The 21,359-nt window shown below is 33.1% G+C and overlaps 1 protein-coding gene across 1 annotated transcript in view; it reads left to right on the top strand.

Moving 5' to 3' along the window:
* Positions 1 to 20,026, top strand: part of LOC129223281 (WD repeat-containing protein 48 homolog) — a 174,528-nt gene extending 154,502 nt beyond the window's left edge. The window contains exons 2-5 of the mRNA XM_054857846.1: positions 16,482 to 16,596; positions 16,733 to 16,803; positions 17,521 to 17,627; positions 19,952 to 20,026. Coding sequence (XP_054713821.1) covers positions 16,482 to 16,596; positions 16,733 to 16,803; positions 17,521 to 17,627; positions 19,952 to 20,026 — 368 coding nt within the window. The remainder of the gene's footprint in view (positions 1 to 16,481; positions 16,597 to 16,732; positions 16,804 to 17,520; positions 17,628 to 19,951) is intronic.
* The last annotated feature ends 1,333 nt before the right edge of the window (positions 20,027 to 21,359 follow it).

Below are 21,359 nucleotides of genomic sequence, written 5' to 3'. Positions count from 1 at the left end.
AATCTCTCCGTATTTAGGATCTCTAGCTCGATTCACTCGCCAACACCCGTTCGCCACCTGTGGTGGCTCAGTGCCGCGACAATTGAGGATTTTTATGCTTTTACTCTGGGATTCCCTCAAAACATCAAAGAATAAGAATCTCCTCCATACATCCTCAGAACTGGATGTCAGACCCCTTAAGGTTTAAAGGGGTGAAACAGAGAGGAATGACTTTTCCTGGATGTTCTACATCTATCGGTACCAGTGCAGCGAAACTTATGATTTCTTTTTATTGAATGATTTGATTCGCTTTCCTTTTATTTTTTGTATTACGTCATTTTAAGCCACTCCCCTTTGAAGTCAGTTGTATGTTTGCTTTGGTAGTGAGATGATCGTCTGAATTCGTTGAGGCGTGTGTCTAATCCATTTTGTTTTGATATGTTTCGATAGTAATTAGCTTTAGACTTCATTAATAAACTTATTTTTATACAATGGCCTGACTTCATTGCCCATTTGAACCACATTCGTCCTTCCCAGTATTGCCACGGTAGACATTGACAGTCCGGAGGAGATAGGGTTATAAATATACACACCGACGCACATACAGACAGACGCGCTTAGGTTTTAATAGCCTAGAATACAGGGTCATTCCAAGTCAAGTGATCCAAATTTTGCGAAATTTTTTTCGCTCACATTTTTGTATTTCTTTGAAATTTGGCTCATCGATTGTACCCTTCAAGGTCATCAAAAGTACAAATTTCTAGATTTTTATCTCTTTTAATTTTTTACTTATGAGACTTTGGTTTTTAGAAAAACTCTCTCATGGATACTTGAACATGAAATGGACGATAATTCTGCACCAAATGTAGATAGAAAGATTTTATAAAAATCATTTTAAAGTACGTTAGTTGCTGTTTAATATTATATCCAACATGAATCGCTGTTTAATATTATATGCAACATGACTCATTTTATAAAAAAAATGTTTTTAAAAATTTAAATTTAAAATTTAAATTTCTCAGAAAACATATGATTTTTTTTTTAAATTCCCAAAAATTTCTGTGTATTTTATCTTTATTTGTGCAAAATTTTAAGTTGGGATCTCAATGGGATCATACTTTTATGAATTTCGGAATAAAATTTGACTTAAGAAATAACGATGTTTTTCAGATTCTATTTAGATTACTCACTCTATTCTCTTACTGGTGATGGTCAAATGAGTAGTAAGCAAACATGACTATGCTTGAAATGAACTGGCATGACTTGTAGATTGGTAAGAATCCCCCTCCCCCGCACCATTTTTTTTAACTTTTTTATTTATTTTTTAAGTTCTCAAAATGTAAAAAAATAAAGTAAAATAAAACAGATAACAGTCAACTTATTAAAAGGCGGTAAATGTTCTTTTAAACGAGACGAAGTACATACTCACCCCCTCCTCCTCCCCCAACATGCGATTAACACTATACTAGTATTCCGCCTCACCTGGGGATTGAATTGAGAAAGATTTTTACCCCATATGTTTTCTTCTTTTCTCAGACCAAGTCTATCTTTTTAGATCATAACTTCATTAAGTGTTCTTGATTAATTCAATATCTTGATAAAGAAAGTTATGATTCATTTCAACCTCTACCCCAGCACCAACCTTAAATTTCGGAAGGAGGAAAATAGTTTGCCCCAAGATCATAACAAAATAGCGTTTTTCCCATGTTTTAATGTTTTTCAATTCTTTTCACATAAAACTACAAATAAATTAAAGTACCAGATTATACACTGCCCGACATTGAAAATGCAACACCAAGAAGGAGTGTTCAGAAATGTATGCAAATTTTAAAGTAGACGTACATCACCGAGTTATATAAATGATGTGAAATGCGCAGCTCTCCGACGCACGTGAAGTAAGACATAAGGAAAGGAACTTGCAGAACGGGCGATGTTCGTGTCGTTATTTCTGACTGGAGAATTATCTAAGAAATTTTGTTTTTGTCTTGGAGTATGCGTATAACATGAGAGAATGCCAGGTCGACGTCAACGAAGGCATTTCCAGCAGATAGACGATTTTACGAGGGGTATGGTGATTGGACGGAGAACGGGAGGTTGGTCCGTACGTCAAATCGCAGCTGATACCCACATGGATGCGAGCACGGTGCATCTGCTGTGCCGAAGATGGTTGGAACAACGAAATGAGGCCAAGATTGAGATGTGCAGGGGCAGCCAGAGTGACGTCAGAACGCGTGGATCGACGCATCCACCGACAAGCTATAGCAGATCCACAAGTCACTTGTTCCTCGATTCTGACACAGGTGCAAGATACCCTGAATGTTCCCTTGTCAACCAGAACTATTTCCCGTCGTTTGGTCGCACGTGGTCTGCAATCACAGCGTCCGCTAAGAAGACTGCCATTGACCCCAAGATATAGACAGCAACGTTTAGTATGGTGCCGCACTAGAGTGACGTGGATGACAGAATGGCAAAATTCGTGTTCACAGATGAATCCCGCTTCTGTTTATCCAGTGATAGTTGCCGCATACATGTGTGGCATCGATGGATCTGATCCGGCAGTAACTGTGGAACGTCCCACCGCACGACAACGTGGCATAATGGTTTGGGCCGCAATTACGTACAATTTCATATCACCTCTAGTTCGTATTTCAGGGCACTATGACGGCCCAAAGATTCTTGGATAATGTGCTGCGACCGGTGGCAATCCCTTACCTTCAAGGGTTACCTAATGCAGCTTTTCAGCAGGATAACGCCCGACCACACAGCTGGCACTGCCAACATGCTCTCCAAGGCACACAGATGCTTCCCTGGCCACCATACTTTCCTAACCTGTCACCAATTGAACATGTGTGGAATGTGATTGGATGCCGTTTGCAGACTGTCCCTGTCTCGTTCAGAAGACGAACTGTGGCAAATGGTTGAAAGGGAATGGAGAGCCATCCCTGTGGACACCATCCGCAATCTTATTGACTCTATGCCTAGACGTGTTTCTTCGTGTATCACTGTCCGCGGTGGTCCTACATCATACTGAGCCGACGCCGTTCTCGCTCTGTATTCTGCCTAACATTTTGAATTTAAGATCATTTATTATTCCTTACTGTCTCTGTCTTTTTTCCAAATTTCATCACTTTCTGACCACTCCTTCTTGGTGTTGCATTTTCAATGTCGAGTAGTGTATATCTGTCCACACATGCCTTTCTACAACATCTGGAGTGCAGCTATATTTTTTTTTCTTTATTACTTGTTTTTTTTTTTTTTAATGTCTGTTGTAAAGGATAGTAATGCAACGAGATCTCTCCATACATATGTTAAAAGCAGTCATAGATCAAACTAACTTTGCTCTTTTGAGCATAACTTTCCATGTTGTTCAGCTTCATTCCAGACTGTTCCCGACCCCCCCACTCAACCATCCCACTTTCCGAAAAAAAAGCTGCAAATGAGTATGGTTCTATTTAGTCATGTTCCCATCAATTTTTCTGTGGGTATACTCCCAATAATCCATTATACAAAATATGTGTATGCATCATATACATAAGTCTATAAAATGTTTGAGAGTATACGGCATATATGGAGTATACCTCTGGTTCTATTTGTATGTTAAAGTTTTTCCGACTTTTAGGGTGTGTAATTCCCCCCCCCCCCCATTTATAAGCCTCAGTCACTACTGGTATTTGGCGGTGTTCGGCAGCGTTTGTTATGCTTATTACTCTTAAGTTTTTTTTTTTTTTTTTTTGAGCAATCACGATTGCTTATTGTTCTCACTTGACTGTTTTTGGCCTGCTATCATTTTATTTTCCCACCGCCACCCTCCGCACCATCACCGTCGACGGATCCTCACGATGTTGCCCCTATAGCGAAAGTCGTCTCCAGGGTTGCATCCATGCTCTACACACACGCGCATACATACACAACTACACACAAACATACACACACGCATACATATAGACACCTACACATTACACACACACACCTACACCTACACACAACTATCCACACACTCATGCTTGCACAGAAACACAAACACATATGCCTACACACACATACACATTCCCCCCCCCCCTCACACAAACACTCATACGCACAACTACACACACTCGTACCTGCACACAGACATAAACACACATGCCTACACACACATACATGTACCCCCCACACACATAAACACACACACGCCTACATACACACACACTCGTGATTGCGAAAAACAATTTGAATTCAAGCTGTCAAAATTCAAATTAAGTTTTTTTTTTTTTTTTTTTTTGTTAATTTTGAAAACTGTTTCGAAAAAAAAGATAAAAAGTGGTGATGCGGATAAGAGGAGATGGTGGGGAGGGGCGCTTACCAATCTACAAGTTCATGCCAGTTCATTTCAAGCATAGTTATGCTTACTTACTACTCATTTAACCATCACCAGTAAGAAAAAATTATTTAACTAAATAGAATCTGAAAAACACTATTTCTTAAGTCAAATTTTATTCAAAAATTCATAAAATATGATCCTATTGAGATTCCAACTTCAAATTTTGTACAAGTAAAGATAAAATACACAGAAATTTTTGGGAATTTTTTTTAAAAAACCATTATATGTTTTCTGAGAAATTTAAATTTTAAATTTAAATTTTTAAAATCAATTTTTTATAAAATTAGTCGAGTTGCATATCATATTACACAGCAACTAACGTACTTTAAAATGATTTTCATAAATTCTTTCTATCTATATTTGGTGCTGACTTATCGTCCATTTATTTTCAAGTATCCATGAAAAAAGAGGGTTTTTCTAAAAATCAGTCAAATAAAAAAAGAGACAAAAATCTAAAAATTTGGACTTTTGATGACCTTGAAGGGTACAATCGATGAACCAAATTTCAAATAAATACAAAAATGTGATGAAAAAACTTTGGATCACTTGATATGGAATGACCCTATACTTCTCATATTCATATACATAATAGCCAATGATCGAGTAACGCTCCTGACGTTATGCGCAATGAAACTCGGGAACGGCATGATAATTTGGTAGTATGTTTTGGCTATGTTTGACACACAAGGAAAGGCTTTGTTGTGACAAGGCTGAACTGGATCCGATCACTTAACTGTTTTACTGGTAAGGTCGTGCCATTTCAGGGGAATGAAGAAACGGAAAAGTGATCAACAATGAACGTTATCTACTGGAGTTTAGAATTAAATCCACTGGAGTTAGGGTTAGCATTTCAACTATCAAAATATCACTAAACAGGAAATTGCTTCGTTTAAAGGTAGAATCAATTTTCACTCGCCATATCTTGACAGGCAATTTTCTAGTAAAGGAATAAGCAATGCGACCATTAGATATTCTTTACGAATGTAGGAAAGGAAAAAAGCTTTTAAGCACCAATTATATTAAAAACTAATTACAACTATAAAGCAAGGATTAGTAACTGGAATACCGCAACACAATCTCAACGTTTGCAATAGTTAACGAGTTACAAATTTAAAGCAAGTATTAGTAACTGGAATATACAGCAACAATACATCAAGAATTTGTAGTAGCAGCCGAAAAGAAGCGTTTTTACGCCAGCTTGTAAAATGACAATTCACATTCTTGAACAAAGAAAATCAATAATGTCTGAAGCAAATATTTCATTCTTCTTTAAAACAAGACTTAGAGTTTTGAAGTAACGTCAATCGACATTTTGGTTAAAATGTAAAAATTACCTCGTAGTTCTAGAAAAATATAATTAATGATCCTATGAACTATTTGAAGTAAAGAATTTGCCAGGGATGTGAAACTTTTTTTATTCGGTTCACCTATATTACAGAACTTTCATAAGTTGAGCTAATTTCTTTTCAAGAATTTAAGAATTTTTCCATTGTGTGTGAAAATATCAATATTCTACCAAACAATGTGCAGGATCTTTTATTTTCGTGTATGAAGTTAATATTTGACAGAGTTCACATTATATTTGATTCTTATTATGAGGCACAGCGTTTCAACATCAATAAATTACATATGCTTCAGGACAAGGATTCTCAACCTTTTTGACTCCGTACCCCCTCTGAACAACTATCAGAGGGGGGTACGGAGAAAGACTGACAACTGAGATAACTTGTTCAGAGAGGGGTGCGGAGGGGGAGATCCTCCCCCACCCCTCCCCATTAGACCACCATTTGCGATGACCACACGAGTACAATCAAAATCTGAAGAAAAGCTAAATGGGATAGCTTAAACTGATTATTAAATTAAAACACAGATTATTTTCAATGCAAAATTTAATATTGCTACCCAATAACTTTATTCAGAACACATGAAATCAAAGAATTACGTAAAAATAGATTTATATTAAGGTTGGCATATTATAGCAATCACTTTAATAACATCAATAGGAGGATTACTACTACTTGTTCTTGACAAGATTTTGAATATGTTCTTACTTGTGAAAAAGGTCACTTTCAATGCCCATATTTGCACGCTAGTTTAACATTATGCCTGCTTATGCTGGAAATACTGATTCATTGGGATATGTGCGTGAAAACGGCAGTAAAAATTTCAAAAACTGCAATAATGTCAAAAATATTTGCATGATACCTCAAAATCGAGTAAATTATAGTTGGTTCTGCTTTTTAACTTTATTTTTCGAATACATTCAGGCAACCATATAAATTCTTCCGCCCCCCCCCCCCCACACCCGTCCCAGGGGGACAACTCCCAAGTTGAGAACACGTGCTTCAAAAGTTCTTGAAAGCATTTTGAAACTAATTCCTCAGTGCAAAGGTGTACGTATTATCCGTTACCTGATTCCCCATCTTTTGTTTTTCAGCAAACACTTTCAAACTGGAAAAAGTTGTAAAAAAGATAAAGGCATAAAATTGCTGAAATTTTAAATTTAAAAGGTATTTTTGTCTACCTTAACAATTTAATCAAAACTTTTGTACTGCCCTGTCTCAGTTACATATTGTAAAGAATTTTACTCATTTAATCAGTGTCTGCCTATCTAGTTGACGAAATATTTCATTTCAAATCTCGAAATCCCTTTACAAACAAATTTCAAACCAAGAAACAAAATCTATATAAACAAAACAAATATATATATATATATATATATATATATATATATATATATATATATATGTGTGTGTGTGTGTGTGTGTGTGTGTGTGTGTGTGTGTGTATATGTATGTATGATTGTTTCATACACAAATCCACAGTTTATGTCGGATCTCGATCAAAATTGGCAGGGCACCCGAGAAGGAATGTAGGAGTTTCTTTGAACGCCAAAAAAATATACCGAACCGTTCGAATTTTAATTTTAAAGCCCGAAGCTAGCATTAAATGACTCTTTCTAGAACAAGAGTCACTTAACATAACTTTTATTTTCTTGGTAGACCGTGCAAAGCCGGGCGACGCCGCTAGTATTTAAATAAAGAAAAGTAGTACAACTACACACACATATATATATAAATATAACAGTAGCGTACCTACAGGGAGCAAGGGGACGGTCGTTCTCGGGGGACATTCAAAGTGGATTTTTAAGAGCTTAAAAAATTTATAAATATATTGTACTTTAATTCTGAAATGCTCCCCATTATATCTTAGATTACTTTTTATCTATCAAATTTTAACGAGATACGTCTATAGCATTGCAAAGAGGGGGAAATACAGTAGAGTTATTGCCTATAGAAGTTACACATAGTGTGGTTACATATTCATTTAGGGGAAACTTTACATTTCATTCGTAAATTATACTTGCTTTTTAACGTAAACATTCGTTACTCAACAAGAAAAGAAGTTGTTTCTGAAAATTGCACGGACTTTCAGTCAGCACAAAACATCAACTTCTCGGCGGAAAGGGCGGGGGGCGTGACACCACAAATTACCGTCCTAGTCCCACTGCACATTTAAAAAAAAACAATCATGTCTTTAAAACTGTTACTTCAGAAGTAAAACTAAACATTTAAGAGGACATAACCTTTCCCTTCTAATTGAGCATCTGTAGTTTCTGCTGTTAGAGACAAAATCATTTGACGATTTGATTCTCCAACAACAAGTTAGATTTCGGTCCAATGCATCTCTCGATAAACGGGGTCAAAATTTTCGCCCATTCATCCTGCACTAATAGCTGTGTCTTCCCCAGCGCTGTCAGGGGTCTTACCATAAGCCTTTCCCCTAATTCATCATCCCCCCGTTTCATCGATATTTAAGCGCTTAGCGTCGCGACTCATTACTTGCTCCATTTATCACGAGAGGGGTCCCACATCCAGATTGCGTTATTAGAGCCGTTAACGAATTAATTGGAAGTCGACTGCAGCCAGAAACGAGCCGAACACGTGACCGCGGGTTTCGGCATGCACGTGATCGATTGCTGCAACGGGCGGTACTGAGCACAAAGTTAAGGGATGCGTTTGTGGGTGATCACCTTTGCAATCTCCACTTTTTTTTTTTTTTCTTTTTGCTGTTTTATATTGAAGTTACGTCAAAATATACTGGTTTTTTGTGGAAGGAGGGCGAGCAAGCAAACGAATTCCTAGTTTTTTCAGTAAGTCCCTATAGCCAGGGTTAAGGCAGAAATACATGAAAAAGACCGCCAGCACAGTCAATTCCAGCACAGTTTCGTGCTTGTTATCCCGGCATAAGAAGTGACCGAGCTGGAAATGGAAAACCTCTTAAGGAAGGCTGGTCTGTGCTAATTCTATATTAGCCAGCAATTTGTTTGGCACTCTTGGCTCCCTTAAGAGGTTTTCCATTTCCTATGCCAGGCTGATGAGTGCTAATGAGCACGATACTGCAGTTCTCGGCTGGAATTGACTGAGCGGTCGGTGTATTTCATGTGAATTCCTAGTTCCTCCTGCCAGGTATACTTCCCTGGGCGAAGGGCAGTAACTGCAAGTTTTTCATTAATTTGCATTTTTGTTATCTATCGTACGTAATGTTTATTGTACACGCTTGCTTCACTGTTACAAATTCTGGGAAATTTTCATGTAACTGTTCCTGTAAAACGGAATGTTTGCAATACAGAATTTTTTTTTACCGTAAATTGTACGAGAAAAAGTAAGCGATGCAGCGCCTATTTTTACACCACGTGACTTATGGTGCGAGGCATATATTTCTCCACCCCAGTTCACGTTCTGTGGACAGTTGGTACGGTGGATAACGAAGTGGTCTTGGATCACGACGGCGCAGATTCGAACCCAACTGCTTGCAATTTATTATTTTTATTCAAAACAACTATCCACGGCGTTCTTGTTTTTTCTATCGTAAAACTTAACAGTATAATAGGATTTTACAGTAAAAGTTATTGGTAACATGGATGCCAGTAACTTTTACCGTAAAATTTCAGAAAAAAATTTAAGAGTGAAAAAAACCGTAAAGAAAAACGCGAAGAAAAATCATCTAATTTCAACATTTCCCTATTGTTAGTATTGAATCGAAGACACGTTTCTTCAAAAATCTCGAAAAACTGGCATAAGGTAAACCTAAACGACAACAGGTGCTGCTTTTTGGAACGATTTGCTATTATTTATATTATTAAACGAAGCTGTTAAACGCAAGCAGTATCGCAAAGATTCATATAAAAATTGGTACACAAATGAACTTAATGGAAATAGAAGCTCAATCGTTTTTCGTGCCAATCTCTCTGGTGGAAAGGAAAAAGCATTCGAACGTTTTTCTCGCTAATTGTAACATCTATTTCCTTAAAAATAACGCGCGCACACACACACACACATACACACAAGTATTCTCACAAATATTGAAATTCAAGTGCACCTCAATAGAAAAAGGAGGCAATAATCTATCCAGAGGAGGGGCACAACCATTGAGAAGAGATAAAATGGAGGTATTGAAGACTTTCATTCAAGAAACCAAGACCTCAAGCCACGTGATAGAATTTAAAGTAAAGCAGTGGAAGAAATCAGGTTTCTTTCATTTGTTTCACACAATTCGTGACAACCATTCGTCGTTGCTGAGTCACGTGACTTGGGAGTCTTTGGCTCAGTTTTTGCTAAGCCAATGATTATACTTTCTCCCTAACTTTCAATTCCTGCTCTAAGGGCACAACCCACCGTTTCTCTTCTTGAACCTGAATGTTAGATCTCTCCAAAAGTAATACGATGATTTATGGAAATGCTGGCATACATGTATGTATGTAAGTGTTTAACCTGCGTTTACGTAAAGTGCAACTTCCCTCATAATCTATAGTTCATCTATATGTTCCCTTAGGTGGCTGTGAGCAAGTCAAGTGCGTAACCTTTGCCTATTCCCTAAATATGTGAGTTTTTTTTATATTTTTTATAAATATGCTAGTGGTACCACACGGCTTTGCCCGTAATAGAAAAATTAAAAGGTCTTTTGGTTCGCCTGTATATTTACAAATAATGTATGGGGAATTTTCTCGCCAGTTGGCTTGTACCCATGTTACGGTTTTACGTTATGATAATTTCGAATCTGGCCAATTGACTTGTGCCCACATTACGGTTCCACGTTATGATAATTTCGTAAATAATGTATGGTGAATTTTCTCGCCAGTTGGCTTGTTCCCATGTTATGGTCCCACGCTATGATAATTTCGTATCTCGCCAGTTGGCTTGTGCCCATGTTACGGTTCCACGTTATGATAATTTCGTAATTTATTCGTCCATCTTATGATATTTTTGTTCTTAAAATTGGAATAGAAAAAGAACCACATCGAATTTTCGAAAAATCGCTTCGAGGTGAACACCCCCATGCTACAAACTAACTTTGTGCCAAATTTCATGAAAATCGGTCGCACGGTCTAGGCGCTATACGCGTCACAGACATCCAGACATATTCCGGACAGAGAGACTTTTAGCTTTATTATTAGTAAAGATATTTATATACCTTAAGTGTATATTTTATACATAAAAAAATCGAAAATAATTTACTTCTTCTGGAGAAGAAAGAAAAACTCATCCGAAATTAAATAGCAATGAGCAATTTTTGACGCACAAAATTAGGAGATAACTGTAGACACGTGTTTCGAAGTGACAGGGAACCGAAGAGCTTTTTACCGGATGTCTTTGCATCCAAAAGCTCACTATTTTGCTTGAAAAAGTGGTTCCCCTCAACTTTGAATCACTTGTCTGCAGTAATTTGCTAATTTTATGCGTCTATTCGTAGTTGATCGCTATTTACGTCTCTGCTCAAAGGATTTATTTCATCCGAAATTATTTTAGAAAACTGTTAACGCTAAATTTAAGTTTTAGGAAATGTTTTTATATTTCGGATTTCAGGCACTTAAACTTCTGGTTTTATTATTATTATTATTATTAATTTCTATTATTTTCAATTTAAATATTTTTGACGTTATATTTATAAAAGCAGTAATGTCAAAACTACAGAAATCTTTTGCGAGACTAAATAAAATGTCATAGAAACTAGTTGACCTTTCACAAAAATAAAATATCATTTAAAAAAAAGATTGAGTTAATTATTTAAACCTTTTAAATTTAGAAAAATATCTGTATTGTCTCAAAATTATGTTAATAAGTTGTCTCTCATTGTACCGAATATCAGCACGAAAATAATCAGATGAATTTTTCAATTTATCAATCTGAAATGTAATACTTTCTTTTCCAAAATTATCAAACGACTAGCTTATTAACACTTACAAAATAAAACTGAATAAAATACGGGATTGTTATTTTTATTCTGCTAAACGTAGCGTTAAATTTTTCATTAAGATCCGAAAAAGAAGGGTACGAAAACGTTTTTAAGCGACAGTTTTTTCTTCAGATAACTTTTTCTTATTTTTTGAAGAATAATTAACATTATCATGCCGCTTATGGGAAGGAAAGAGCATAAAAAAATATTTTCGGAGCGTGAAGTCTGAGATAACTTTGAGAAAAAGGAAATTCATTAAAAAAAAAGAGACGCAGAAAGAAAGAAAAAATGATAATTAACCATTAAGTGCCAAGCACATCTGACGAAGAGCTTGGTTTAAAGAAAAACAAACTCGGTATTATGATGAGATTTAAGAAGGAAAGAATTGTTTATGCTTAGATTTGGATATTTTTTCTATCCCTTAGACAGCTTTTAAAATTCAATGTACACTTCTTTAAAAAAAAAAGTAAACCAAAAAGTTGAGAAAAAAAATTCCATTTCATATTACTTAGCACGAAATTGAATTATTGTACTGAATACAATACAAGAGAAAAAAGATGTTGTTTCCGAAAATGCAAGATAATAAAGTAAGTGTACCAAATAAGGTGACCTAAGGTTCAAGGTCATAGCTCATTTATGGTTAAATTGACTCCAATATTCGTACACTCATCAAATAGCTAAAAACAAAATAAGAAAACAGTCATTCCATATGAAAATTTATGTTTATTTTATAATTGGCAGTAGCTTAGGAAAAACTGCTGACAAAAACGCCAAAAAGAACTATTAAACTTTAAAAAAATTAAAACCTACTCTATATTTAATATAAAAACACATTACACCGCTTTTTATAAAGTCAAAAGCAACATCAATGGAAAGGAAAAAACACCCATCCTCACATTAGGGGCACTGATAAGTCGGTGTTTTCTGTTTATTTTATTTATTATTTTTTTAATTATTTGCTTTTTTCATCACTCTTGCGTACAGTTAGTGCTCAGATGTGCATTTGCAGTGTGGGCAGCACTGGATCATATCCTTTACTCGACCCTTAAGTGTCTAATTAAGTACACCAGAATCCTCATAATGTCAATCATGACCTTATTGGCCTACAGTCTGCTTTTATAGGGTTATCAAACCATAGAAAAACGAGCTGATGACTTTCTTTTACTCCAATTTAATGTCATTTTTCCATTATTGGCAATTTTAATGTCATTCAATAGTTTACACTCTAAATATCACCAGTGGCCAAATTTAAATCAGGTTTTTTTTTTTTTATCGCCAAATTTGTCTCCAAGTTGGCGACCAAAAGTCTGGCGATAAATCGCCAAGTGTCCGCCAAATTGTAACACCACTTGAGTTTACATCGAAATTAACAATGATTTCCACCCTAAAAGGGGCAAAAGACCCCTTTAGAAACACCCGAATGCAACCAAAAGAGGAGGAGCACAACTAGACCCCACTAGGAGTCTACGTAGCAAATTTCAACTTTCTAGGACATACCGTTCTTGAGTTATGCGACAAACATACGCACATGAGCACATGCGTACATACATACAGACGTCACGAGAAACCTTGTTGTGATTAACTCGGGAATCGTCAAAATGGAAATTTCGCGCGTCTATACGTTCTTAGGCACTTATCCATGTGTGGTCAAGTCGAAAAAAAAAAAACAGCATTCATTCGGGGGTGAGCAAAATGGAAATTAAGGTCGATTTTTTGAGAGAATATTTTTTAGCGAATACAATACTTCCTTTTTTGTAAAAGGAAGTAAAATAGGAAGGCAATAATTTTTACAAAACTCTTTAGTAATAACGGTTGCTACACTTTTGATAACAAATTACTTGTTGACAACGCTTTATCATCAGTCAGGCTTTCGGATGAAGATAAATTGCGAATCTTTCTATCCAAAAGCAAGGAAACATAGTGGGATCTCCTAATGGATGAAACTTTCTTACTCTGCTTACATTTCTAGAAACAAATTTACAATCAGTAAGTTTGGTAAATACCATATTAGCAAAAATGTATTGTTATGCGAGGCGGTTTGAACAGATTTAATCATTTTCTTGCGTTCTGGTAAAATAACAAGCTGATACTCCAATTTAATGTCATTTCCCCATTTATTAGAATTTCAATGTGATTCAATACTGTCTAACCACGGATTGTTTGGAAAGGCAAACATCCGGTTTACAGGCGGAAATGGAAGCATCTATTAGTTTTCAGGGGTGTCAGATTTTGCAGAAGTATGTTAGCCTCTAAATTAAGCTGAGTCTCGTTCCAATGAGCGGAATACGCTCACAAAATTTTTATTTTTCCCCTCATTCAGATGGAGTCACCTTCACTGGATGTTTGCCTATTCCTTACAATCCGTAGTCAAACAGTAGTTTACTCTCTAAATATCACCAAGAGTGGCCAAATTGAAACTAAATTTTTTTTTTAAATAAATCGCTAAATTTGTCGCCCTTTGGGGAAAAACTTGGCGACCAAAAGACTGGCGATATATTGCCAAGGGCTCGCCAAATTGTAACATCACTTTACATCGAAATTAACAATGATTTAGGGGAAAAAGATCCCTTCAGGAACACCCGAATGCAACCAAAAAGGGAGATGCACAACCAGACTCAGGAATCTAGACCAAATTTCAACTTCTTAGGACATACCGTTCTTGAGTTATATGACATACATACGACATCCGCACATACATACATGCGTACATACAGACGTCACGAGAAAACTCGTTGTAACTAACTCGGGAATCGTCAAATTGGATATTTTGCGTGTCTATACGTTCTTAGGCATATATCCACGAGTGGTCGAGTCGAAAAAAAAACTCAACGTTCATTCGGGGGTGAGCAAAACGGAAATTAAAGTCGATTTGAGTGAAATTTTTTTTGCGAATACAATACTTCCTTTTTTGTAAACGGAAGTATAAAACGAAGCAATAAATTCTTTCTTTGAAAATATCCAGGAAATGTTTGTTTACACGGGATATCTATTAAGGATTACCTAAATTACAGTAAATAATTTTTTTTTTTTTTTCAAAACATTCAGTGGAGGGTTTGAAATAAACATACTACGTTTTTGTTTATCATGCTAGCGATGCAAAGATTTTGAAACATATTCTGTCTTAAGATTTTTACTTTTACAGATAAATAGGAGATACGTGCATGCGAAGATGTTAAGATGCGTAGATAGATGTATTATAAACTCGTGGTACTCGCACGGCTTTGCCCGTAGTAGAAAATTAAAAGATCATTTGGTTCGCCTGTATATTTACAAATAATGGATGATGAATTTTTCGCCAATTTGCTATATTCATTACTTGCCCATGTTATGGTTCCACGTTATGATAATTTCATAATTTATTCGTCCACGTTGTGATAATTTGCTCCGTAAAATGTTCTTAAAATTGGAATGGAAAATCGGATTTTCAAAAAATCGCCTCGAGGTGCACAAACCCACGCTACAAACTAATTTTGTACCAAATTCAATTAAAATCGGCCAAACGGTCTAGGCTCATCACAGAGATCCTGACAGAGAGATTATTAGTAAAGAAAATGATTTCTTAATATTAGTAGGAAATATTTACAGTCGAGTCTCGATCAATATAAAGATATGAATAAAAATAGATATATATATAAATGGATAGAGATAGATTGGGATATATACAAAAAAGTGGCAAAAATAGAGACAAATGATTGAGATATAATAGAGATATAGATATTGATTGAAAGAAAATTTTTACCGTCGTCAAATTTATTTAAAAGAAGCCCATGCGACGGCTGTTTTGGCGTAGAAATTTGACTATCATAAAAAGCTAATCGTACGATAGTGAAAACTATCTATAGTTGAGGAAAACCCAACCTGGCAATATCGTAACACTGTAATTAGGATTTGCGTAGCCTTCACAATGCTGCCAAGTTAGGTTTTCCCCCTCTATAGCCACCAAAGATGCATATAATAATGGAAATAATAACAAAATTGATGGTAAAGAAATATCTTGATTAAGATAGTCATAATAAAATAATAATAATTATTATAATGATGATGACGATAATGAAAATACTGTAGTGATGATGATAATAACAATATTAATAATGCTGATGATGTTAGAACGATGATCATTAGAATAGCGATGATATTGATAATAATATGTAATTATGCCAATAATAGAAGTTGTAACGATAGATTATTGATAAATGCAAGTGATTGATAATGAAGATGGTGATGATAATATTAATAATGATGAGAACAATTAAGAAAATAATGAAGCAAGAAATTGAAATGGTGAAAATATTCATAAGGGGAATAGTGTTGATGATAATTGTGAAAATATGATAGTAAGATATTAAAGTTGCATATAGTGATGATACTAAAGATAAAAAAGATGATAATTATGATGACGATGATAATAATAATGAGGAAAATAATGTTGAGATAAATCATGATGATAAAGATTAAATTAATAACAATGATAATGATGATAATATTTATGACGGCGATAATGATAATATTTATGACGGTGATAATGATGATAATATTGATGGCGATGATAATGTTGAAAATAGCAATGATAATGTTCTTGATGATTATGATGACGATAATAATAATAATGAGGAAAATAATGTTGAGATAAATCATGATGATAAAGATTAAATTAATAACAACGATAATGATGTTAATATTTATGATGGTGATAATGATAATATTTATGACGGTGACAATGATGATAATATTGATGGCGATGATAATGTTGAAAATAGCAATGATAATGTTCTTGATAATTATGATGACGATGATAATAATAATGAGGAAAATAATGTTGAGATAAATCATGATGATAAAGATTAAATTAATAACAATGATAATTATGATAATATTTATGATAGTGATAATGATAATATTTATGAAGGTGATAATGATGATAATATTGATGGCGATGATAATGTTGAAAATAGCAATGATAATGTTCTTGATGATTATGATGACGATAATAATAATAATGAGGAAAATAATGTTGAGATAAATCATGATGATAAAGATTAATAACAATGATAATGATGTTAATATTTATGATGGTGATAATGATAATATTTATGACGGTGACAATGATGATAATATTGATGGCGATGATAATGTTGAAAATAGCAATGATAATGTTCTTGATAATTATGATGACGATGATAATAATAATGAGGAAAAAAATGTTGAGATAAATCATGATGATAAAGATTAAATTAATAACAATGATAATTATGATAATATTTATGACGGTGATAATGATGATAATATTGATGGCGATGATAATGTTGAAAATAGCAATGATAATGTTCTTGATGATTATGATGCTAATGGTGATAATTGTGAAAATATGATCGTAAGGATATTAAAGTTGCATATAATGATGATACTAAAGATAAAAAGGATAATGATAATTATGATGATGGCGATGATTACAATAATGAGGAAAATAAAGTTGAGACAAGTCATGATAATAAAGATTAAATTAATAACAATGATAATGATGATAATAGTTTTTATGACGGTGATAATGATGATAATAAATTTATGACGATGATAATATAATATTGATGGCAATGATAATGATGAAAATAGCAATGATGATAATGATCTGGATGATTATGATGCTAATGGTGATAATTTTGACAATATGATGATATTGTTGCTTATAACAATAATGCTAAAGACGAAGAGAATACTGATAATTATGATGAAAAAATTATGATAGTAAAATGATGAGAATAATCAAAATAATGATAATATGATGATTATGATAAAAACGCCAATGATCAAAATATTCATAGGGATGATTCACGATAATGATAATAATTCAGAAAATAATTGTGAGACAAATTATTATAATTACGAGAATAATTATGATAATGATAATGACAATGTTATTAAAGCTCATTATTATAATGTTAATAAAGGTTGTGAAAATGATGATAATGATGATAAAAATATTGATGATGATAATGATGGAACTAGCGATGATGATAATATTCATAATGATGATTATGGTGTAAATGAAAATAAGGTATATATTGTTAATGATAATTTTAAAAATATGATGATAATGATACTAAACTTAATGATACTTAAGATGAAGAGTAAAAAACGTTTATGATAATGATAATAGTGATGATAATAATGATGACAATGTCATTAAAGCTGAATATTGTAACAATAATACAAATGGTGAGAATAAGATCGATGATAATATTAATGTACAGTGGCTCCCAAAAGTCTTCGTACACCTACGACTTTCAACGAAATAGGCCCCAATCCATTGGTTAGAATTAATTTTTCGGAATAGGTAATTAATTATAAGATCTATGATCAGTTTTTAACAAAACTACATGAAAAGTTTTTAAATAATATTAAAACTTAATTTTTTAAAAATCAAAAACCAAAAAGTGCCGGAAATTTTATCTCACAAAAGTCTTCGTACACTTTATAAAATGTCTGTATATTATTGAATAATGTAACTATTGATTAAGTTATTAATTAGTAGAATATCATACAGTATTCATAACAACTTTTAAACATCTGGGAATAAATTTCATTCTTTTTCTTTCTTTTTTTTTGCGTAATTTCTGAGTAAGTGTTCAACCGCACTTCGAGTCTTACTGTTTTTAGCTCTATTTCCGTTTTAAAGTCCTATTTTCGTAATCTAGCCTCCAGATATCTCTAAATACGTTACAATAATTCAAAATCTGAAGATTGAGGGGGTATTTCTCAACTTTAGGACAATTTTCGAGGCACTAGACGCAAACGTTGAAAACCGTGTGCTTCTTATCATTATCTTGATAAAAAACAAAGTTGTTTCCAATAACCAAATTTTTGGCTAAGAGTTCAAAATTGGTTTTTAGAATATTTAAAGGACCAGCATAATCCATTATTTCACCAAAAAATTCCAAATTTCCAAGTCCTGATGCTGGGATGCACCCTCACACAAGAACACCTTCAAAGTCCTGATTAACTGATCCAACTATAAGTTCTTAAGATTAAATTCCTCATTTTTTTTCTTCCATTTACAATTATACAGCAATTTAACCCAAAATGTTGAATTTATTTTCATCTATAAGTAGGACGTTGTACAAAAACGTTTTGAGTTTATTTATCATTGATTTTTCGACTGAAAGCGTAAACTTACTGTTTTTCGCGCGAACAAGAAAATTTCTGCGGGAAGAGGTCCCATTTAATCCAGCTAATCAGAGAACTTGGCGAACAATTTTAGGTGAAAACTTAAATGTAAAATATTTCTTTTAACTCTGCAGAAACTTTTACAGCACTCAAATTTGTATCTTTCATAAATTTTTTAACTTTAAATCTCCGATCACGTTTTGTCAACTTTGCCGGTTGACCTTTTCTTACCTTGTTTTCGGTCCGATTCCTTTCTTCAAAGTATTTTATCAAGCACTTTACTATACAAACAAATAAATTAACTAATTTAGATACATTTCAAACCAATTTACCACTACTGTGGAAAAAAAAATTCAAATTTTGAGTGGTATTTGCGGTTTTTTACGAATACCAGCCATTTTACAGTAATAAGCACAATATTAAGGAATAAATAAACAAAACATTAAAGCCAAATGACTCTTAAGGGTCAAAACAATGCAAAAATATGAATAAAAGGGCATATGATAATTTTAATCATGAATTTATTCGAAAATATTTGAGTGTACGATGACTTTTGTGGCGTGTTATTTCTCTGTTTCTTCGTTTTCTGACCCATTTCAAAAAGAAGATCCGTCAATATTTTGAAAAAACCAATGTGTTGTATTTAGAATGACATAGGAATAATGTGAAAAAATATTGGACTTCATATTCGAATTCAATTTCGAGTTATTTTGGTTTTACTAAAAAATTTCAAAATGTACGAACACTTTTGGGAGCCACTGTATATGATGATGATAATGATGGATATAGCAACGATAATAATATCCATTATACTGATGATGATGAATAAGGATGGTGATGCTAATGATAACTATGAAAATAGGATAAGTTTCTCATAATGATACTTCATAGGAAGTTATTCATGATAGTTATGGTTGTGATGATGATAATTTAAGCTTAAATAAAAACTGAAAATTATTACTTTTTGCTATTTCTTGCTTGAGTATCTAGAAATGAAATTTCTTGCAATCAATTTTTAATTCATTAAGGCTTTGTCGTTAGCAGGGTAATTCCAATTTAATTCCCTTTTGATTACGTTTTCGCAAAGTAATGACAGCAATTAAAACTGATGGTAATGCTATCAAAGTTCTTCAAAACAGTGATACTGAGGATGTTGGAAATAAAGATAAATAATGATGATGATAGTGATAAAAATGTTGATAACGGTGTGATAAGAATAATTCAGGTGATGATGACAATGATAATCGTAATGATGATAATGACAGAAATATCAATGAAGATAAGTCATAATGATAATGGTGCTAATCGTCATAAAGATGATGTTAATATAATGATAACAATGATGATAATGATATTAAAGTTGCTTATGATAAAGATGCTACAAATGAAGAGAATAATGGTAATTATGGTTAAGATGATAATGATATCAAAGTTGTTCCTATACAATGGTCCTACAAATGATGATAATAATGATAATTATGATGACATTAATGTTGATAATGATGAGATTAATATGTTAATGATGATGGGTCTTATTAAAGCTAATTGTTCTGATGGTAACAAAGAAAATGAGAATGATGAAAATGATGATGACAATAAGAGAAATTTCAATGATAATATTTATAATGATGATGGCCTCTAATGATAACAAGGATAATAATACTAATGATAGCAATGAAAATATGAAGATAACGATATTGAAGTTGCTTGTAATAATGAAGCTAAAGATGAAGAGAATAATAATACGCAAATGATATTGGTGATTACGATGGTGAAATGATGACAATAATTATAATATTAATACTTCGCATATAAATAATATTAGTAAGTAAAATGAAGACGATAACGAAAAGGATGATGATAGTAACTATGCAAATATTAACTGTCCAAAAATAAATAATAATATGAATAGAAAAAAAAAGATGATGACGATAATTATATGGATGATGTCAGTATATTGATAAAAATAAAGGTGAAGAATAAAGGTGATAATAATAGTAATAAAAATAAAAATTGTAATAATGATGATATTACAACACTAATGATGGTAGTAACGATGATAATGATGATTTTGATGAAAATTAGGATGATGATTTATATGTATTGAAATATGTTTTATAAGAGGTTATATAATATTAGTAATAATAATGTAAAAGATGATATTTATTATAATATTAGTGACGATAATGATGGGTATAAAGATAATAGTTAATAATACTTCCGATAATAAAAAGAAAGCAAATAATAATGATGATTCTGATAATGATAATGATCAAAAAATATTACACATTAAATAGTATTAGTAATAATAATAAAGGTGATTACGAAAGTGATTAGGATGACGATTTTAATGATGATGATGTTAATAATAAGTAGTGATAATGATATTAATATAAATGGTGATGATGATGGTGATAACAGTAATAAACATAAAAATAGTAAGGATGATAATAATGACAGCTGTTATGATGATGATAATGACTATGACAAAAAAAGGATATTAATCTGGATGTTTAATAAGATATAATAAGATATTAAATAATGCTAGTAATGGCAATGATGATGACGATATTGATTATGATAATAACGATGATGATGATAAAGAAAAATATCAATAATACAC

This window comes from Uloborus diversus, chromosome 5 (genome assembly GCF_026930045.1).
Source record: "Uloborus diversus isolate 005 chromosome 5, Udiv.v.3.1, whole genome shotgun sequence".
Taxonomy (NCBI): Eukaryota; Metazoa; Arthropoda; class Arachnida; order Araneae; family Uloboridae; genus Uloborus; species Uloborus diversus.
This window is presented reverse-complemented; position numbering and strand designations above follow the sequence as displayed.